General features: G+C 43.9%; 1 protein-coding gene across 2 annotated transcripts in view; it reads left to right on the top strand.

The window, feature by feature from the left end:
* Positions 1–15948, top strand: part of SLC22A16 (solute carrier family 22 member 16) — a 40204-nt gene extending 24256 nt beyond the window's left edge. Inside the window, exons 4-8 of one of the 2 annotated variants that reach the window (XM_045865314.3) lie at positions 1111–1642; positions 4930–5057; positions 7617–7721; positions 8783–8882; positions 14502–15948. In XM_045865314.3, coding sequence (XP_045721270.1) covers positions 1111–1642; positions 4930–5057; positions 7617–7721; positions 8783–8882; positions 14502–14683 — 1047 coding nt within the window. In that variant the 3' untranslated portion in view covers positions 14684–15948. Of the gene's footprint in view, positions 1–1110; positions 1643–4929; positions 5058–7616; positions 7727–8782; positions 8883–14501 lie in introns of both variants that reach the window. The other variant, XM_045865313.3, reaches the window with a different exon arrangement.
* Positions 15949–21956: the final 6008 nt, after the last annotated feature.

Below are 21956 nucleotides of genomic sequence, written 5' to 3'. Positions count from 1 at the left end.
CTTGTCTATCCATCTGTCTGTGGATGCTTGCATTGCTTCCACATTTTAGCCATTGTGAATAATGCTGTTACAAACATGAGTGTACAAGTATTTCTTTGAGGCCTCGTTTTCAATTATTTTGGATGTATATCCAAAGTGGGACTGCTGAATCTTATGGTAATTCTATTTTTAGTTTTTTGGGGGAATCCCCGTGCTGTTTCCCATAACAGCTGTATCATTTTATATTCCCACCAATAGTGCACAAGAGTTCCAGTTTCTCCATATCCTTGTCAACACTTGTTATTTTCTATTGTTGTTGTTGTTGTTGTTGTTTTTATAGTAGCCATCCTAATGGCTATGAGGTGGTATCTCAGCGTGGTTTTGATTTGCATTTCCCTAATGGTTAGTGATGTTGAGCATCTTTTCGTGTGCTTATTGGCCATTCGTGTATCTTTTTGGAAAAATCCAAATTCTTTGCTCATTTTGAATTGGATTGTTTGCTTTGTTGTTGAGTTTCAGGAGTGTTCTATATATGCTGGATATTAATTTCTTATCAGATATATGATTTGTAAATATGTCATTCCACAAGGTGCCTTTTCACTCTGTTGGTAGTCTCCTTTGATGCACAGAAGTTTCTAATTTCCATGAAGCCCAGTTTGTTTATTTTCTCTTTTGTTGCTTGTTAAAATAAAGTTTCAATCAAATCTTTTTCTTCACATTAGATATCATTATTTTTTGCCCCCATTTAACAATTTAGGATTTAATAATAAGGACCTCTTATCTATAGAGTAATTGGTATGCATGTTTACAGTTACATTAACTGAGAAAGAAAGGCACATTACAGAGGAATCCTTACCTGAAGCAAAAGGCAGCACCTAACATATATCATACATGTCCTCTCATCTGAGTCTGGCCGTTCAGGGTGGTGAGGGTGGGGGAAGGATGAAAAGAACCATTTAAAGAAGAAGGATGGATTGGATTAAATGCCATTTTCGAAATGTGGTAAGGGTTTCAGAAAACAATTTTGTCATTTTCTTTCTTGCCTATGTGTGATATGCAGAGAGATCAGACCCCTGAGCAGTTGTAAATGTGACCTTAAATCTGGACCACCCTCCCTGCTTTGTTTTTCAGTCTGGAAGTGGCTATCTCGTGGTGGTGTTTGTCTATGTGACGGAATTTATTGGCATGAAGTCTCGGACGTGGGCATGCATCCAGATGCATTCCTTTTTTGCCATTGGAACAATGGTGGTGGCTTTGACAGGCTACTTTGTCAGGACCTGGTGGACCTATCAGATAGTCCTCTCCACAGTGACTGTCCCCTTTGTCGTGTGCTGTTGGATACTCCCAGAGACACCTTTTTGGCTTCTTTCAGAGGGAAGATATGAAGAAGCACAAAGAGTAGTTGATACGATGGCCAAGTGGAATAGGGCAAGCTCCTGTAAACTGTCAGAACTTTTGTCACTAGATCTAAATGGTCCTGTCGGTAATGCACCCTTTGAAGTTAAGAAGCACAACCTATTAGATCTGTTTTATGACTGGAATGTTGGAACAAGGACATTTATTGTTTGGCTGATTTGGTTCACTGGGTGTTTGGGATTCTACTTCTTCTCCTTGAATTCTGTTAATTTAGGAGGCAATGAATATTTAAACCTCTTCCTCATGGGTAAGTAGTTAAATTATATTTAAGTACAGCAATGAGGTGATGTTTCCACCATGTTTTTCTTGTGTTTTTATTGTCTTTTCTCTACCAGGAACAATACTGCCAACTATATTATTACAGTCTCTTTTAGTGTTATTATGCTGGAACACAGGTATATATTTTCTTTTAAAACAATGCCAACAGTCAGAAGAATTTAGTTCCTCCTTCCTTTTCTGCCTCTGCTCCTTGCTTGCTTCCTTCCTGTAAGCCCACCCCCATCTCAGAACTCTCTTTGAGAGGTGATGTCTATAATATCTGGCTTGTACTCTTTTAGATCTCCTTCTATGCATTTTCATACATTTGTGCAGAGAAAGAGATCATTCTCTTTGTAGGTAACTATTGTTCTTTGTAAATGGCTTTCCTTTTAAAATTTAATACGTCTTGGAGATCTTCTGGTATCTTTCTACCTTCAAAAGCCCCTAATTTAGAAATTGCAGTCACTAAGATCACTTAAATCCATGCAACTATAATTTCATTGTTGTGCTTCTTTCATTTTAGTGCCAGGTTAAAATGGCCCCAGATACTGACGTCTTGAGGCGTGACTCTGATGGCCAACCAAATTCACACCAAACATGAGAGATATATTAGAAATCTATATCTGTCCATCTAGTCTTAACTCCTGGTCATTTTCACAAAGGCTGACTGCATTTGCTATTATCCTCAGAAAAATCTTGCTCTTACATTTTTACACATAGATAGCATCCCTTCTCATTAAAGTGCTCTGATGTCACATCTGTTTTTATTATAGCTCAGCAGGAATTACCAGAGAAGTCATTTTAAGAAAAAATAAAACACCGTTATTCTCTTTTTGGGCAAACCAACAAGTTTGCAGAGTCCATCTTGGCTTCAAACCCATTCTAGATGTCAGTTTGAGAAATGATGTGGTCTTCCTACAACAGAGCAGGAGGTGACGGGAGGACCGAGTGGGGTGGGGTGTGACGTGGGGAAGCTTTGGGAAGTTGGAGTCTTAGATCTTTATGACATAGTTTCTTTGTTTTAATGAAGATATAAATTCTCAAGAAACTGGGACATCTCATAAATATAAAAATGTGTCTAAGATAAATATACATGGTTTTCTATTCCCTACTGTCTTGGATTTTTCATGTTATTCCCCTTCCCAGAAGTCTTCTTGCTGACAGGCGCTTCCAGTCAACATTTCTATGCTGTGACATTTTGGAACGAGGTTTTCTCTCCTGAGACGGGTTGGGGCTGGTGGGGATTTCAGCCCAGGTTTTGTGCCACTTTCAAGTGATAAATGCTTCAGCAGCTTCAAGACATACCCTTGGGGTTATGTGGGGATAGGAGGGGAACTGGGTCTGGGTGATTGGAGATTCTATATTATAGAGTGAAGAAAGTAATGGCAGACTGTCCGAATCCAAAGAGGTGTGGGCCTCATTGCTTGCACCATTTCTATCCCATGCACAGTCACACCAAAAATTAGATGGGGTATCAGTATCCTGAAGCGACAACTCAAGAAAAACCAGCGTAGGATACTTTAAATGTCTCTACAGCCATTTCACAGTGGTTGCCCTGCTTGGCTAGACCCCAGGAAGTTGGTTGGTGGCCCAGCACCCAGTCCTGAGGCACGGAGGGAGGCAGTGGGGGAGGGAGTCTTCAAGAAAGGAGTCGTGCCCCCTGAAGACCTTGCTTCCAGTCCCTGAGGTGTCCCTTACTCATTCGGCTCAAAACATTTACTCTCCATTGTAAAGTGGGGACACGAAGCTGGGCTTACTCCCATGCGATTCTTTTGAGGGTCATGACCCTGGGCCTTGAAAAGTGCTTGATAAACTCTTAAAAATAAATAAAATAACATAAAAAAAAGAGTAGAGTAAGAGATATATACCCTGATCTGGCCCGAAAGCATGGACCTTACCACTGCAGGGTTGGTGCAAGGGAGCATTTCCTTCAGAGCTGACTATTTTCCATGTTGATGAAAGGGAGCAAGACCAGCTCTCAAAGGCAGCTCAGAATGTTCTTTTTTGCCTTTGTCTGAGCCACTTTTTTTTGAGCAGCAGCAGCTGTGGACATTTCTGATGTACTGCTGAGAATGTTCACCGGGAGTATAGGTGTCTACCCCTACGATGTGTTCAGCAGCTGTGGGAGACAGAGAGGCAGACCAGTCTCTCCAGGTGCTTGCAGCATTCTGCAGCTGGATGGGCAAGGGCAGGTCTCTCCTGAGCAGTGGGGGCGGGGCGCACCCTGAGATTTAGGCAAGCTGCGGATGGGGGGAGAACTCCAGACTGAATTACATGGAAGATCTGGCCTGGTAGACCATGGCAGTTTCCTAAAGGAGATGGTTGGGGTTGCTCAGTTTGGCCAAAAGATCTTGCTTGCTTCCTGTTTGATTCTGGCTGGTAGACATAGAGCTTTTTGGCTCTGGATCTCACTTTGGTTTTTCAAGAGAAGGGCTTTTAAGTCAGTTATGGACTTGGAGATCCAGCTCTTTACTTTTGTGGTGGGGCAGGAAAAAGAGGCCCGAGGCAGTTTCTGTTCTGTAGGGGATTCATCTTAGATTTTTAGATGTTTACTTTTAGATTTAAAAATCCATCACGCATTATCATTAGTTTGTGTACTTAGCTGACAGTGAATTTTCTACTTCAGTTCCTAACTTTGAAGTTACTGATGTAGAATTTTCTCTCGTTCTGCCAAGTGCGAGAAACCAAAGATCAGAAATTATCAATGTCGTCAATGAATTTACTCATGTATTCATCCAACAGGCCTGTCTTCTGGGCCCCATGTGGTATACTGGGGAGCTCACAGCCTAGTGGGTGGCAAGATCCCCGGGACAGGTGATAAGTGCCAGGCGGATTGAGGGAGCGCTAGTGCATTAACAGGACACATCCTCTTCACCCCAGGGAGTTTATTTATTTATTTATTTATTAAGATTTTATTTATTTATTTGACAGAGAGAGACACAGCGAGAGCAGGAACACAAGCAGGGGGACTGGGAGAGGGAGAAGCAGGCTTCCCACAGAGCAGGGAGCCTGATGTGGGGCTCGAACCCAGGACGCTGGGACCATGACCTGAGCCGAAGGCAGACGCTTAACGACTGAGCCACCCAGTCGCCCCCCTCTCCACTCCAGGGAGTTTAAAAGGGGTCAGGCTTGTAAGGCAGGTGTTGTGTAGCTCTTAGGGGCTCCTGGAAGTGGGAAGAGGGCTGATCATTCCTTTCGGGTGATGGGTTAGAAGGCGAGGTCCCCTTGTGCGGTTGGCTGCCATGGCTTATAGAGAGCCCTTTTGCTCAATGACAGGTGCAGTGGAAATTCCTGCCTACGTCTTCATATGCTGGGGGATGGACAGTATAGGGAGAAGAAACATTCTGGCCTTCTCCCTTATCTCAGGAGCACTGCTCTGTGGTGTGGTTATGGTGATCCCCAAGGTGAGTTATTTTTATGTTTTACTGAAGACATGGTTAGTTAGTTATACTATGACAGTAAGGATGAAGATCAATTCAGACATATGGACAGAGTATATACATAATATTTTAAAATATTTTTTTTTAAAGATTTTATTTATTTATTTGAGACAGAGAGAATGAGAGAGAGAGAGCACATGAGAGGGGGGAGGGTCAGAGGGAGAAGCAGACTCCCCGCCGAGCAGGGAGCCCGATGCGGGACTTGATCCTGGGACTCCAGGATCATGACCTGAGCCGAAGGCAGTTGCTTAACCAACTGAGCCACCCAGGCACCCTAAAATATTTTTTTAAAAACTGTTCTTTCCCTGTGATGTAAGTAATACATGTTCATTTAAAAAAAAATTAAGGAAAAAAGTGTTTTCTCTTTTTAAAAAGCCCATAATCCCACTTCCCAGGGATGACCAATGTTGTATTTTGTAAACACAATGGTCCTGAATGAGGAAAGTTGATCATGTCTTCCAGTGATTATTATTATCTTAAACATTCATTCATTCAGCAAATATGTATCCAGAATCTGTTATGTGCCAGGTGTTGTCCTAAGTGCTGAAGACACACAGTGAATCAAGTTTCTATAAGTATGAAGAAAAACAAAACAGGATGAAGGATGGAGAATGTGTGTGTGTGTGTGTGTGTGTAACACATGTGTTTGTTTTATCCAGGGTGATGATCGAGGATGGTGTGCCTCTCAGAGAAGGTGACAGTTGATTAGAAACCTGAAGGAGGGAGGAAGCCAATAGAGACATCTGAAGGATACAATGAGTTTTATATTCAGGACTGTTTCCATTTAAATAGTCTTGTTTTTCATTGCAGTAGATTAGTTGTTTCCAATTTTGAGTATGCCTAAATCCCTCAAGGAGCTTGTTCTTAAAAATGCAGTTTCCTACTGAGAGATACTGCCATAAACTACTGAACCCACTTTCCCATTCCTATATTTTCCTATATTCCTATGTAACTCTTGCATCCAGAAGTGCGCCTCCTCTTTCTCCCCGCAAAATGTTATCAGAACCTGTGTTTTCATTCTTGATTTGGAAAATATGGTCACTCTAACAGTACTTTAAAATACTTTCTAAATTTTCTCTAGGATTATATAATTATTCAGTAATAGTATCTCACCATTTAGAGCAAGGCATGTTAAGTTTTGCATATTGTTTGAAATTTACTCTAACCAGTGACTTCTTTTTATAGTAATACTTCACTTAATTCTCAAGGTTGGCAAATCATATGTTTTATGTAACTGAGATTTCCAGCTGATTGATGCACAACTAATATGAATGCAGTAAAACTACTCAGGGCCAGGGGGGTTGCTGCCAATTTGAGGGAACTTCATCCATACCTCTTTTTGTTTGTTTTTAAAGTGGTTTACAGGTATACTAGTTGAGTTGATGGCAGCTGTCTCTGAAGCTAGCTGGTGAATATTTAGGGGAACCCCAGAGCGTTTGAGTTCGATAGTGGTTAAGCCCCTGTGATAATGGGGAAAACAGGAGAGTAGCTGATGGGGATTTCTAGAAACACGGCACTAACTCTTAACCACAAATTTCTTCCTTCTAATGAAGTTTCTCCCCAAATGGCAGTGTAAACACCCTTCAGTGTTTTTCAAGTTACATTAATTCATTCAACAAACACTGTCTACAACAGATACTGTCAACAGATTCATCCAACAAACACGCAGGAATCAGGATGACAAGGTGACATTGGTTGCTTTATTAGCGACATCATCGAGTCCCAGGGACTTCACATAATAGATATTTATTTCTTGCTCATAGAAAGTTTGATGTGGGTGTACCTGGTTGGTAGTGGTGGGAGTGGTGAGGGGGTGTTTGGCTCCACGGAGTCATTCAGGGGTTCAGGTTGACAAAGGGGCTGCCATCCTCAACACACGAGCCGCAGGGTCTCCTGGGTCTCCACATCCAGCGGGCAGACAGGAGAGGAGAGGGAAGATGGAATGCGGGAGGCCTGTGTGAGCCACAGCTGGACGTGGAGCACATCAGGGACAGCAGAAACTGAGTTGGAGTCGCAGAGAAGTATCACTGTTGAGGTGCATTAACAACAACAACAAAAATCTGTTTTAATAGCTCAGTTATCACTTTCCAATTATTTTCTGAAAATAATTTATAAGCTAGAGGATTACTGTCACAAAGGGCCCAATTTGTTTTTATGGCTCTTTGATTCATTCTGCCTGGATCAATTCCAGAAGGAGTGGGTCGATTACTACTGGAACCAGCACCATCTGGGCGTGTCTCACTTCATAGCAGTCTCTGCAAATGGCTTTTCTAATTGGATCATTTGACATCTCCAAGGCTGGAGGGGAGGCACAATTAAACTTTTCTCTAAATTTCAGGGAGATGAAAAGCTTTTACAGACTATGAGTAGAGATTACAAAATAAATTCAAACAGAGATAAAACTTTTCATTGTTCTGAACAATATTGGATAATTAGAAAGTTTTAAATAATAATTAAGATTTTATATTTTCTTTTAAAAATATTACTCATGATGGTCTATTTTGCGAACATATGGTTTTTCAGGATTACTTTGTTTGGACTGTGGTGGTGACTATGGCTGGAAAATTTGCCATAGGGGCATCGTTTGGCCTCATTTACCTTTATACGGCAGAGCTGTATCCAACCATGGTAAGGTAAGACTTACTTATTTTTCTTTTGTTTTCTTGTTATGTTTTGCTTACACGTCGTTTCATTATATTTGACCTTTGAGTAGAAATGCTTTCTTTCTGTAGCAGTTGCTGGAGCTCTGAGATATGGGAAAGTCACACGATGATGCTAATTCTGAATCTGAGGCTTTGTCTACACCCCATTAGCAAGGATATTAAAGAAATTGTTGTGAAATCACACTCTATAATCTCAAGTACAATTGACTTACACTGACTCTCCATATGACTCAAGGCTAATTTTCTTAGGATGTGTCTCTTAATGTTCTGATGTCCGCTGTCTTAATTTTTAGGGCTTCCATGACAAAACACCAGAGGTTGGGTGGCTGAAACAGCAGAAATCTATTTTCTCACATATCTGGAGGCTAGAGGTCCAAGATCAAGGTGTTTGGCTGATTTGGTTTCTCCTGTGTGGGGCCTCTCTCCTTGGCTTAAAAAGAGATACTCATTCACATTAAAAGCACATTCTTTCCTTCTTACTAGACATTCCATAAGGCTACCTTATATAGCTTTTAAAGAAAAGCACATTAAGATACTGCTTGTCTTTAAAAAGTTGAAATAGAATGTTCCATAGATATAAATCTTTCATTCTTCCCCATTCCATCCATTCCCTACCGCAAACAAATTCCTGCTCTAGAAGACCAATGTTGTTCTCAATGTTAGACTGAATGAATATACATAAGGGCCTCATCTGCATAGCAAAGGAAGAATGGTTTATTTTTATTTTTATTTTTTTGGTCTTGAAGTGTCTTGAACGATCCGTATGCTTGTATATACCACTGTTTCACAGAATGTGGATGTAAGTCACAAGTGATGCTCGAAACTTTAGTGTAAAATTATTTTCCAGTATATTGGGCCGAGCTTCAGTTTTATTATGTTTCTTCTCCACTGGGAGTGTGGGCGGGGCTGCAGGCGGCCCCCCCCCCTCTGCGCACCTGGGCTCTGCTCGGCTTCGGATCCGGCTGCAGTCTTTTTTTCTTTTTCTTTTCCTTCTGGCTGCCGTGTTAATGCTCCTCCTGTTTGCAGGTCGCTGGCCGTGGGAAGTGGCAGCATGGTGAGCCGTGTGGGAAGCATCGTGGCCCCGTTCTGGGTTTCTCTCTCCAGCGCTTGGACCTTCCTACCACAGGTGTGAATCAGAGAACTGAGACAGCAGAGAGGCAGAGCAGCTAACTGCCTTCTGTCTTTGTACTTCTTGGAAGCCAGTTAGTTTATAATTCACTTATGGAGGTTTATGGGAACTCTTATTACCAGCTCCGTGGTCGGTAAGGAGGGCGGTGGTTGCTGTTTTGTGTTGGGCGATCGCCTTTGGCTTCTGGTGAGCCGTTAAGTGCAATTGTGTCTGCTGTGGGAGGACCTCTGGCCGCCCAGCTCCTGAAGCTGCGGAGGGAGAGCTCAGGTCTCCGTGGCCTCCCAGGCAGCTGGCCCATCCCGCCGTGGGCTCTGGGTTCCCACCATGTGCCTGCCGGTCAAGGTGAATTCTGGAGGCTGCCTGCTGCTTGGAGGATGGAGAGGTTTAGGGGTCTGGTCTCCAGCTTACCTGAGACTTGACAGGCACTTCATGGGGGAGGCTTCTGGTCAGGAGGAAGGTGGGAGATAGGCAGGGGTGGGGGCTTAGGGAAGCGGGCAAGGGTTGGGGGTGCTGGGAGACTTAGGGGAGAGCCCTGGATCTCCGGCCCTCTCCCGCTTCCTCCACGTGCCCTCTCCTGGACTTCTTTGCCACGCTGTCTCTAGGCTGTCCTCTTTCGTCTTCAGTGCTCCTCATTCTTTTTCTGGTTTTCTCTTAACTACACTCATTCTCTGAGAGCCATCCGGGCTGTCCTCCCCAGTCCCTGCATGGATAACCTCTTTTCCTTTCTGACTTCCGTTCCACGCTGCAAACCCATCCTTCCCCTGGTCTCATGGATACTCTCCTGGAGTATCTCACGACAGAGTCAGGTTTTCCCAGATAGGACTGGTCTGTGCCTTAACGCCCTTGTCCTCTGCCCCCCACTTTGGAATAGAAGTCAGCGGCCTGCAGCCTGACACTTGAGCATCTGCGTTTTATTTGCCCTGTTCTTCTATCCCCCCATCCTCCCCATCCATGACATCAAACCCTCACCTTCTTTCTCAAAACCGCCCCAGCTTGCTTGCTTCCAGTTCAATGGCCCCCACCTTCTGCCTCCCAGATCCTCTCCCTGCGCTTCCCCCGACCCCATCAGAAGACTTTGCCACACCACAGCTCTGGCCCGACTGCCACGTCACCTTCAGGGTAGAAGAAAATCCGAGCTCTGCTGGATATTGAAGTCCTTTCCAGATGGAACCCCTGCAGATCGCCCGTCTTCTTTCCTTTCCTCACCCACTTCCTTCTCCGCTGCACCGCCCTCCTCCTGTGCCTCATCCCCTCTGCAGAGAAGCCTTCTCCCAACTGCCCTTGCTAAACTTGCACGTATCTTGAAGACACAGAGCAAACCCCACTTCTCTGAGAAAGACACCCGGATCGCACGCCCCCACGTCTCCCTTCCACACTATCTGTGTAGCATTTCTCGTCTGCTGCTTTCCCAGCCCACGTGGAGCCACAGTCCGGCTTTATGGTCTGCACATGTGTCTTTGTCCCCCTAGTTAAGCTGTTGGACTCTGGCAGGACAGGGCACTTGGGATCCCAACTGCATCCGGCAAAGCATTTCCCTCTCTCTGTGTGCCGCTCATGTTATCACTTAATTGGTATTTTAAATCAAATAGACTGGCTTTTTAAAATTAGCTTTGTCTTCAGCAATATCATCAGCGAAATCATGGCTGTTATGCTAGTCGTATGTTTTTCTAAAGTAAAGTAACGAGATACTTTGTTCACCATGGAACAAAGCGTGTGGTGCTCTCTAAAAATCACCTTGCACACACAGGTGGTGTGCACCTACTCTTTGGGAATCATTGGCTTAGCCTGGATCTCTCTCACGTCCCAGTAACAGGCACTCGGTCAAGTTTGCTTAATTGCGGTGCTGGGATGCCAGCATCTCTCAGGGGCTGACTCTGAGGTTGAGAAATGATACGTGCTGTCTGGCCTGCACAGGAAGAGTCCACCATCCTTTTTAGGGCATGGGCTTTTCTAGAAGCATCTTCTTTGTGCTCTTCATTAAATAAATAGGAGATAAAAGTGGAAAAGGCATTTTTGAAACCAATAAGCTGAAACACACAGAAGAAAATAGATAAATCTATAAAAGCAAACTGCTATATAAATACTAAAACAAAATAAAGATTTTGAAAAAAAAAAGACATCCATAATAGTCAATTAGGGGCTATGGGGTCAAAAGGGACTTTAAGTTTTATTTAACAGGTACTTAAATAGCACTTGTTATGCTAAACTACAAAAACTGGTCTTCATAGAATGCAGATTCATTTTACAGATGAGGAGACTGATGTGTAGAAAGTAATTAGTAGCCCAAGGTCACGGAGGTGACAGAACTTGGATTCAAACCCAAATACCATGCCTTTTACACAGGTTAAACAAACAGTACAAAAGGGAATGCAGAGAAATAAGGTCCTCCACCCTGACCCTGAGTGCCCCAGTCCCCTTTCCCCAAGACAACCTCTGTCAGCAGAGTCTTGTGTATATTTGCAGAGATACTCTGTGAATATCCTTCCTCTGGATGCAACAGATGTTGCTTGTTGTTTTTAATGAGTAAGAAAATAAATTATAAAATTTCTCATTAAGCTTATTTATGGGTGTCAAACTTCCTCGGGAGCCAATATTTTCATTCGGAGGAATGGAAATGCTGATCTAGGAGATAAGTTCGTGTTTTTTTCTTTCAAAAAGAAGCACGTGAAAATAAATCACTCATTCTGATGCTTTTATTATCGACCATTGTTTTTGAGTAATCTAAAAAACAAGCGGACACTAATGCCTATCAGTTTTGTATTCTTCAATGAGTTTGGCAAAGATTTACTGAGTGTTGTTTTTGAACTAACTCCTTGTTAGGTGCTATGGAGCAGGGATGAAAGAAACAGCCTCTGTCTTGAGAAACGTCCGTCCAGTGTGGTGGGGAAGGCGGAAGAGCAAACCATCCCAAGCCCCAGAGATGAGGGCTGTACATGGGGAATGTTAGGGTTCTGGGTTATAGGAGAGGGCTACCAACCCATGCTAGGGCCAGAGGGGAGGCTTCCTGGAGGAGGGGACCTTCAATCTATGTCTGGAAGGGCCAGTAAGAGTCGGCCAGAGGAGAAAGAGAGAAGGGAATTCAAGGCAGGGGGAACAGGAAGGCAAAGGCTTACAGAGAAAAAGGAACAGGGCCAGTTTGGGTTTGGGGTCCAGCTCATTGCTAACACCAGGGTGGGTTATGGAAGTCAGGAATCATCTAGAAAAACAGGCAGGGATGTCAAAGGAGGTCAGAAGGGAAACGCCTTCGTGCTAAGGGTGACTTAGAGACAACAGGGTGGAAAAGTCGCATCCACAGGACCTGGTGACCAGCTGGGTGTGCTGCAGGTAGGGAGTGGGGGGGGTGCGGTGCCAGAGCCATTCAGGAGGAGGGACAGGTTGACCTGGGGAAGGACAGTGCACTGGGATTGTGTGTGGTGAGTGGGAGGCCCCTGCCGCTCGGCCAACAGAGGCGTCTGGGAGGCAGCTGCCTCTCCGGGTCTGGAGCTCAGGGCACAGGAGTGGGTGTGGGAGTGGGTTTGTGAAGCGGTGAGGGGGGGTGAGCAGGCTCAAGGGCAGAGGAACAATGGCATTTTAGGTGTGATGGAAGGAGGGCCCAGGTGTGCAGCCAGGGAGGTGGGGATGTGACCAGGACCCCGCAGCAGGAGAGGAGGAGAGAACGGCGGGAGAGGACGGCAGCTAAGAAGGAATAGGCCAGGAAAGGGTGTGTTGGGTTTGGCAGCTAGGAGTCTGTGGCCTGGGAAGAGCAGCTTCTGTGGACGGCAGGAGAGGGCCTGCGGACGGGCCAGCAACTTGGGCGGCGTGCGCCGAGGCTGGGGGCCTCTCTGGCTTCTTTGAATGATAGGGTCACATTTATCAACTGCTTACCGTGTGGACAGGTACTGTTTTAAGTGCCTTAGATGGGTCTTTTAATTTAATTCGTTCAACCATCCTTTGAGGCAGGTACTACTCCTATTTCCATTTTACAGATGAGAAAACTGAGGAGCAGGAAGTTTAAGTAACCGAGTTCACACAGGTAGCAGGAACAAGTTCCCAGGTGGAGTGGGCACGGTGATTATAAGAACTGTTATTTTTGCTGAAGGAAAGTAACTGGTAGAAAGGAAAAGGTCAAAAACATGTGAGGAGGAGGGAGGGCTGTTGATAGAGGAACACTTCCCCCCTCCCAACAGCCCCCCCCCCCCCCCACCGCCAGCCCTTGGAGGTGAGAAGCAGTGGGGTCTGGAGAGGGTGAAGGGGGAGTGAGAGGTGGGGAACGAGGGGTAGGGGCTTGTGAGGATGCTTGAGGGGGTGGAGGGAGCTGTCTGGGTGGCAGGAGACCAGGTCTTATGCTGAGAGAGAGGAGGGAGGTGGAGGGTGATGGGTTTGTGTCCTGCCTATCCTTCTCACTGCCAAGCCAAAAAGAAAAATCCAGTCCTGGTTTGGTCCTTCCAGTGATTCTAGTTCTGGTTTAGACTTATTCAGTGGGTAGACCTGCTACGTCTGGAAGCACCAGGAGAGGCCTTTAAGCGTCCTTTGGAATGTTGCTTTAAATTCTGTGATTGCTTCTAAGCTTGCTCAAGTATTTCTAAAAGTTAGGGTCATCAGAGTTCGGCAAAACAAAATAAAAACCCATCTTCCCGGGTCCCGTGTGTTACTGGGGCCTTGCATCAGGCCACCGAAGCACTGCGGGTGCTGCAGGTTTCTCCTTCTCCGAGGTTGTAAAAGCACCAAGTGTGTAGATCTGTCAGGAAAACCATGCCTTATTTTACTTTTATGGGCTCTTCCCAGGCAGTAATTTTGGCTGGAGGCGTTTAAATTATGTAAGGATGGAACTCACTTTTATAGACTGTGTAGAGATTTAGTTCTAGAATCCACCCAGGATCTTCATAAGGATCAACTGAGGATAGATATGCAGACTTTAATTCTTAATGCGAATTGCTGTTTTTTAAATTGAGGTAAAATTGGGATAATGTGATTTGCATTTTTAAAGGCAAACACCTTGGTGCTAATCTAAAAGGTTGCCTTTTTGGTGTGAAAATTTGGAAAGTAAAGAAATACTGAATTTTTTAGGAAATCACATGGACCCTTACCCCCCAAAGTAGCAGTTAGTTTCCATTTGCCTTTGTTTGGTTCTCCCTAAATTCTGTAGGTTTTGGTTCATTGAAACATTCGTTTGTGCATTCATTCATTCATTTATTCATTCATTCATTCATCTGTGTCATCTGTTGATATTGATCATGTACCGATTTGGGGGGCAGGGAAAAGTTTGACTAAGATAGTCTCTGACCATGAAGTCCCAACCCCAAGTTTCAATTGCTGGGTTTCTCTGGGGTCTGGGAAGATGGGACAGGGACTTTTTTCTCTGCGCAGTTCCTAGGATGGTGCCTGCAAGAGCCCTGATCTAGACACCAACTGGGATTTACTGAGTAGGTCTCCATGGTGGTCAATGAATGGATTAACGAAGGGCAATCCTGCGGGACCGCATAAGGAACCCAAGGTTTCCCCGGGGAGTAAAAATGACAACTGTTGCATCCAATTTAATGTTATTGCCCTCTGAAAAAGTTCAGGAATTATTATTCTCTGAAGGATACGTTTCTTTCTCAATATGTCACTTATTATTGTTCTTTTAATTCCTTCTAGCTGCTGGTTGGGATTTTGGCCTTCATAAGTGGAGTGCTATCGCTAATGCTTCCAGAAACCATGGGGATGCCTCTGGCAACGACTTGGGAGGAGGCTGCCAAACAGGATACAGAAAAAGAGAGTTCAGGCAAATTATTTCCCACAACCAAAAATACTGTGTTGGAAAAAATGGAAGTCATTGACTCCGAGGTTTCTGGTCTTGGTGAATAAATGTGCTGTGTTTACTTTAATGACTTCATATTAGAGGAATATTATTCTCATCTCCTGAATGTCATTTGTATGTCTTTAAAAAAAATTTTTTTTTTTTAAAGATTTTATTTGAGAGAGAGAGAATGAGAGAGAGCACATGAGAGTGGGGAGGGTCAGAGGGAGAAGCAGACTCCCCGCCAAGCAGGGAGCCCGATGCGGGACTCGATCCAGGGACTCCAAGATCATGACCTGAGCCGAAGGCAGTCGCTCAACCAACTGAGCCACCCAGGCGCCCTTAAAATTTTTTTTTGTAAGAAAATCTTAAAACAATTGTTTTGTAAAAGTAAAAGAAATAAAACCAAGATGAGAATTCTCATTTTTTTACACTGCTTTATTACTGCCATAAAAAATTTCTCCCTATGTGTTCTTAAATGTTATTGATTCTCAACCGTCCCCCTGCCTCCAGCCATGCAGGCCCGAGAGAGTATCACACCCTCCCATCAGGACCAGGGTCCCCCTGCCCCCTGGGGACTGGGAAGAGAGGGCATGGGAGCTTTCAACAAAGCCCCTTGAAGATTCTATTTCTGATATTCCTTCTCCTCTTATGAGAATCATAGCTCTAAATTCAAATTTTATTCAGAAATGCCCGGTCAGCGCACGTGGGTGGTGCAGTCGGTTAAGCGTCTGACTCTTGGTTTCAGCTCAGGTCGTGATCTCAGGGTCATAGGATCAAGCCCCACTTTGGGCTCCACGCTCAGTGGGGAGTCTGCTTGAGATTCTCTCTCTCTCTCATTTAAATAAATCTTTAAAAAATGCCCTGTCAAAAAATGTTTGTCTTCATAATTTAACCATAAAAATAATAGCTACAGAAAAAGGTCTCTTGCTTCCCTGCACCCTGAGGCAAAGAGGGCTTGAATGAGCATACAAATGTGTTTTGTGTCAGGTCTAGTTAAAGGGCACCTGTCTGCTCGGGGCCAGGCATGAGTTTTCTTTTTTTTTTTTTTTTATTCTTATGTTAATCCCCATACATTACATCATTAGTTTTAGATGAAGTGTTCCATGATTCATTGTTTGTGCATAACACCCAGTACTCCATGCAGAATGTGCCCTCCTCAATACCCACCACCAGGCTAACCCATCCTCACACCCCCCTCCCCTCTAGAAGCCTCAGTTTGTTTTTCAGAGTCTATCGTCTCTCATGGTTCGTCTACCCCTCTGATTTCCCCCGCTTCATTCTTCCCCTCCCGCTACCTTCTTCTTTTTTTTTTCTTAACATATATTGCATTATTTGTTTCAGAGGTACAGATCTGAGATTCAACAGTCTTGCACAATTCACAGCGCTTACCAGAGCACATACCCTCCCCAGTGTCTATCACCCAGTCACCCCATCCCTCCCACCCCACCCCCCACTCCAGCAACCCTCAGTTTCCTGCAATTAAGAATTCCTCATATCAGTGAGATCATATGATACATGTCTTTCTTTGTTTGACTTATTTCACTCAACATAATACCTTCCAGTTCCATCCACGTCGTTGCAAATGGCAAGATCTCATTCCTTTTGACGGCTGCATAATATTCCATTGTATATATATACCACATCTTCTTTATCCATTCATCTCAGGCATGAGTTTTCTATTCTGACATTCTTATCTTTCCTAAAGTTGCCAAATTCTCTCCCTAAGTCTCCTGCACAGTACAGAGAAGCTGTGGCATTTTAGTGCATTGCAAAACTTTTGTTTGCAGTTCATCCAGGAAACTGACTTTAAGTACCATTTGGATCTGTTACCAATGTAAAAAAAAAAAATAATAAGTATTTTTGCCTTGAAAAATCTTTTTTACAGGAAGATTTCACTCTTTTTTTAAGTACTAAATTTTGTTTCCCCAACTTCACCTAAAACCGTATTTTACACATACATTCACTTTAATATCCTGAATATTTCAACAGCAAAATTATGGCATTACCTTACCTGTTAGAGGAACACATTTCAGACAAGTGTGCCATAGGTTTGGGATTTTTCTTTCCTATGGTTTCATCATTATTTTTTTCTTTGCTCTTGAAATTTAGCTGTTGGATATGCCTATGTCTAATATATTAGAATTGGTGAAGTATTAGTGTCAGGAGCAGAGGCAAGTAAAAGGAGGATTAAGACAACTATATAGATACAATTGTTTAAAAAGCATTATTGGGCGCCTGGGTGGCTCAGTCGGTTAAGCGTCTGCCTTCGGCTCAGGTCATGATCCCAGGGTCCTGGGATTAAGCGCCCGCATCAGGCTCCCCACTCAGTGTGGAGCCTGCTTCTCCCTCTCCCTCTGCCCCTCCCTACTGTTTGTGCTCTCTCTCTGCTCTGTCTTGCTCTTATTTATTAAAAAATAAAATAAAAAATAAAAAGCATTACTAAGAGGAAAAAAGGGATTTGACTTGAATTATTTAGGCTTTTTATATTAATTCAGTTCCCTGAATAATTCCTCAGTTCTTCACTTGGCAAACAAAAAATAACCCCCCATACCTCTCTCCCTTTGTGAAAGAAAACAAATCAACAAGAGTATATGAGAGGGAGATATTTCTTTATCCTTCCTCTCACCTCTTACTGTGCCTCTTTTTCTTTTTTTCCTTTCTCTTCAGCCTGTTTTTCTACTGATATTTAGGTTTTTCCTCTCAGTTCATCTTTGATATTTTCTTGACTTTCTTTTTACAATCCGCACTAGTTTGCTCAGGCAGCCATCACAAGCTACCACGGCCTGGGGGGGCTTCCTCCTACCACCGAAAGATACTTCTCGCAGTTCTGGAGGCTCCAGGCTCCCAGCTCCAGGCTCAGGATGCCTGCAAGGTAGGTTTCATCCTGAGGCCTCTTTCTTGGCTTGCGGGCAGCCAGGGTCTCTCTGTGTGCTCACTTGGCCTCCTCCGTGCACCTATGCTGGGAGGAGAGAGAGAGAGTGAGCTCTCGGTGCCTCGGAAGGGTACTAACCCCATCACGAGAACCCCGCTCTTTCCGCCTCGTCGGACCCTACAAACGTTCAGTCTGTAGCACCCATGTACGTGTTTCTGTATTAGTAAGAGTCCGGTCAGCAAAACAGAAACCCTCCGAGCTATTTCCAGCATAGAAGAATTTAATATCCGGAATTAGTTACAACAGTGTGGGGAAGACTGGTGGAACAAAATGGAGAAGGAGAAGTTAGCTAGAGGCCAGGAAGCCATTGCCCGCGCTGGGCTGGGAGCCCCCAAGCCTCTATTCTCGGCTTCCACTGCGCGTGCAGAAATCAATTTCTGCTGCTGACCAGGAGCCCAGGAGCCCACACTCCCACCGATGCTACGGAAACTGCCCGGCACGGTTTCAACTTGAATCGAGTTGAATTTTTAGATTAATTTAGGGAAAATTTACCTTGTTCCTGGTAGGGACTCTTCCATCCATTATCGTGAGTTACGTCTTCGTTTACTCAGGTTATCTTTAATGTCTTTCAATGAAGTGCAATTCACAAATCATGCACATTTCTTGTTCTACTTATTTTGGGGTATATATATTTTTCACTAGCAGTGCTGAGTTTCTAATATATTTTCTACTGCTTATTGCTGGCATCAAGGGAGGTGATTGGTTTTTCTATGTTGTTGTTATATCCAACAATCTCGATTAAAAAAATGTTTTTAAATCAGTAGGGATTAAAAAAAAGCTGTATTGGGAAAAAAATTGGGCTTTTCATCATAACAATTACAAATATTAGTCATACAGGAGGCCAAACATACTTTGTTCCTCCAGCATTTCTCAATATGCACAGCCTTCTGATTTTATACCTGAAAAATAGTGATGTTAGATATCTTTAATAGTTGGAACCAAGTCCTGGCACATCAGATCTGTCTCTAGTTGTAAATATTTCAAGGAGTACTTTACCGCAGCACCGGGAAGCTCAGAGAACAAGCCACACACAAGTAGGTGAACTTGAGGCAGGTGACCTTGTCACCAGATCTGTTCAACGGAGGTCTAGGCATCCACCTGACTTCAACAGGCAGTTATTGTGAGAGGTGGTAGAGGCTAGTGGGGGGAAGAACGCCCTCCCACTTAGGCAAATCAACCTCTCTTTATCTCAGCCTTCTCATGTAAAAATTCAGGATGAAAATAAGATGTCCCTCATGGGACTGTGAAGATGAGATACTATATCCACATGACTTATCCACCCTGATCCAGCTCTGATGCTGTTTCTCTTTGCTCCGTACCGTAGATGATTCCACCGCTCGGGCAGGGAGTGTGGCAGGTGTCCTGCCCTGTCTTGGTCTTGGCCAGTAGGCGTTGGAGGTCCATTCCCTCAATACTACAGCATGCTGTCACTGTCCTGGGTTGATTGTGCCCTCCAACACGTGTTGTTTCTCTCTTGAGGACTCTGCAATTCAGATTGTTCTGGCGACTGATTTTGGCTCACAATAGCTGTAGCGAATGCCTCCTATGAAGCCAAAAGAGCATGAACTTCAGGTTCGCTTCCCTCCCTCACACAGGCTCTTGTGAGAGACCTCCATAATGGGTTCATCTGGTCAGACGTTTTGTAAAATTTTGTAAATTTTGCAAAAGTAAGATAAATTCACTGTGATCAGTAAAGACCACTGTCTCTTTCCGCTCTGTTTTCCTTCTGTCACGTTTCCCCTCTGTCAGATGATATCAAAGTGACCAGAGGCATTTTTTTCTCTAATGATTTTGTAAATTTTTTTCTTATAGAGGACTCTGAAAACTGTATAAACTTCAAAAAAAAAAAAAAAAAAAACACCCAAAAAACTGTATAAACTTTAGGCCCCACAAAAGCTGAGTCTGCCCCTCCTCCTATCACTGTGTTGTTAGGGAAGTTCATATTGAAAATATACTCTGAATGTATTCTGTGGCCTTTCTCTCATGCTTATCAAATACTTACTGAAAGCATGCTAAACACAAAGGGTTTATTCTATAAAATGACATATCCAAAGGGGGTACTTCATAAATTCCTGTAGGTGGTGAAGAGGAATATTTTCTTATTCAAGATTATTTAAGCTGACCATGGACGCCAGAGTCCATGGTAACTTGCCCCAACAGAGATGAATTATCTGAATTTGCCAGAAGTCAGTAACAGCTGCTTGTTTTATCTCTAAAGTCCACATTGCACCAGTATTTACTGACAACTGCTAGTTCCCTAAGTAAATTCATCTTCCTCATCCATTCCCTGCTTATCCCTAGGCTTACCTACTCCATCAGGAGATTTTCATGGATGTTCCAGTAAGTGAATCTTGAAAGTCAAATTATTTTACAGAGAGAAAGGGTTCAGTTATAGATTCTGCCCTACCCCCATGTCTCGAGTCAGGGCTGGCCAATGTATCAGAGAATCAAGTCACCCTGAGCTCAGTCCTTCCCTGTTTCCTTACCCCAACCTGTAGCCTACATGGCTGAATCCCTGGCCCCATGAGCCTTGCTTCCTTAATATCCTTCTAAAACATTCAAGTTCTGTTGGTTTGAGGCTCTTTATTTACTGGCGGACTAACACACCAGCAAGGCTAACACATCACAAGCCATTGACGCCCATGGAGAGCAGAGCAGGAGGGGCTGGGGGACCATGCTCCAATACACAGCACAAGGGAGGCCCTGTGGACCTCTAGAGCCTGCGATAAAAAGTCTCTGAAAAATTACTGGGGAGGAGTGTGATGCTGAGCTCACCTGCAATCTCGGTGTGTGGGGGGGTCCCTTCAACTTTTTGGACCTCAGCCACTTGCCTATAAAATGATAAAACAAGACCCCACTGGATGGCCCCTGACCTCCCTTTTACTCCCACCCTCAATAACACCTAATTCAGTTTTCCAAATGACCCCTCTTTCAGGCGATATGGTTATAGTTCTGTGGAGCAAAAAATAAAAGACCTATTAGCTGTTTATACACACAGCTTGTGTTCTTGGTTTCATTTCTAAATGTTTCCTCTTCTTGCTTTCAGAGGAAAGTAGAGTCCTACCCTGGGCAGGGATTAAGGAGCATTCTCAGGTATCCTCCATGGCTCCCATTGCTTTTTCAAATGGTGTCTTCCATCTTGGTCAGCTGTCACACTCTGCTCTCACGCATACCTCCCCATGGAGACACATGCTGTTTCCTCAGCTCTCTTGAAACTTCCTGCCTCTGTGACTTTGCTCACCTTCTCCTCCCTCTTGATAATTCTCTCCCTCCTCTTTTTTGTCCATCCACATCCCACTGATTCTTTGAGACCTTCCTCATTTCCCATCCTTTCTCCTGGACTGGCCACGTGGGTCCACCATGCTTCCCTCTCTCTGAGCCCCCACATCACCTACAGTAACTGCTACATATTAAAGGACTGTCTTACTCTGCCTTGTTTCCATTCTTGAGGGGAGAAAACATCAGTTTAGAAATCCTTAAATCTCTTGTAGTCCCTGCAGCATGCTTTGGACAGAGCAAGTGCTCCATAAATGTTGGTTGATTTTATAGCAGGTGCTCGATAAAATATATATGCCACACTCACAAAGAATGTTACATATTTTAACTCAGCAGATGCTTACAACAACTTATATGAGAAATTAGCTCACTCTCAATTTTCAAAAGGGGAAATCAAAACTCAGAAGTTAGGTGACTTGCTCAGGTAAAACAGACAGGTCTCGATGCCAAAGTGTGCACTTTGGTTAAGACCTTGAGCCTTGGGGTCTGACACTCAGACTGGGCTTTGTTACTTAGGAGACCTTGGGCTCTTCCTTATTCTCTTGGAGCCTCAACTTACCCATCTATAGAATGGGGATAATAATAGTATCTCACTACCTCAGAGGGTGGTTGTGTTATATGTGTCCTATGTGCATGTAGCCCATGATTAAAGCTAAATACATATTAGTTACAATATTATTATTATTTTGATTCATCAGACTGCTTCCCCATCAACAACTTCTTAATTTTCAAGTGTCTACCACATGGTGGACACTCAACAAATTTTTGAATCTCTGGACTAAAGAATCATTTGGTTTTTATCCTCGATTATCTCCTGAGTAATTTTTCCAGCTGCAATCAGGTCGTCTTCTTAGTGATCCACAACACTATTCTGCCCTCACCCTACCCCCACTCCTGCCCCAACCCGCTGACCCAGAAGAGACAAATGAGGAAACCAGTGTGGCTTCTGGCCAGAGCTTGCTGGAAATTGGACAGATTCACCTGTTATTTACCATGCCTACAAATCAGTTGGAGAAGTCCCAGACTGGTGGCAAGATGGAGAGGTTTGTAAACTAGAAAGAGAAGAGCTGCTGAGGGTGGACCAGCTCCCAGGGGTTCAGCA

The sequence above is a fragment of the Mirounga angustirostris genome, unplaced genomic scaffold (assembly GCF_029215605.1).
Source record: "Mirounga angustirostris isolate CCGP_5_RB_7025 unplaced genomic scaffold, mMirAng1.0.hap1 SCAF_8, whole genome shotgun sequence".
Taxonomy (NCBI): domain Eukaryota; kingdom Metazoa; phylum Chordata; class Mammalia; order Carnivora; family Phocidae; genus Mirounga; species Mirounga angustirostris.
This window is presented reverse-complemented; position numbering and strand designations above follow the sequence as displayed.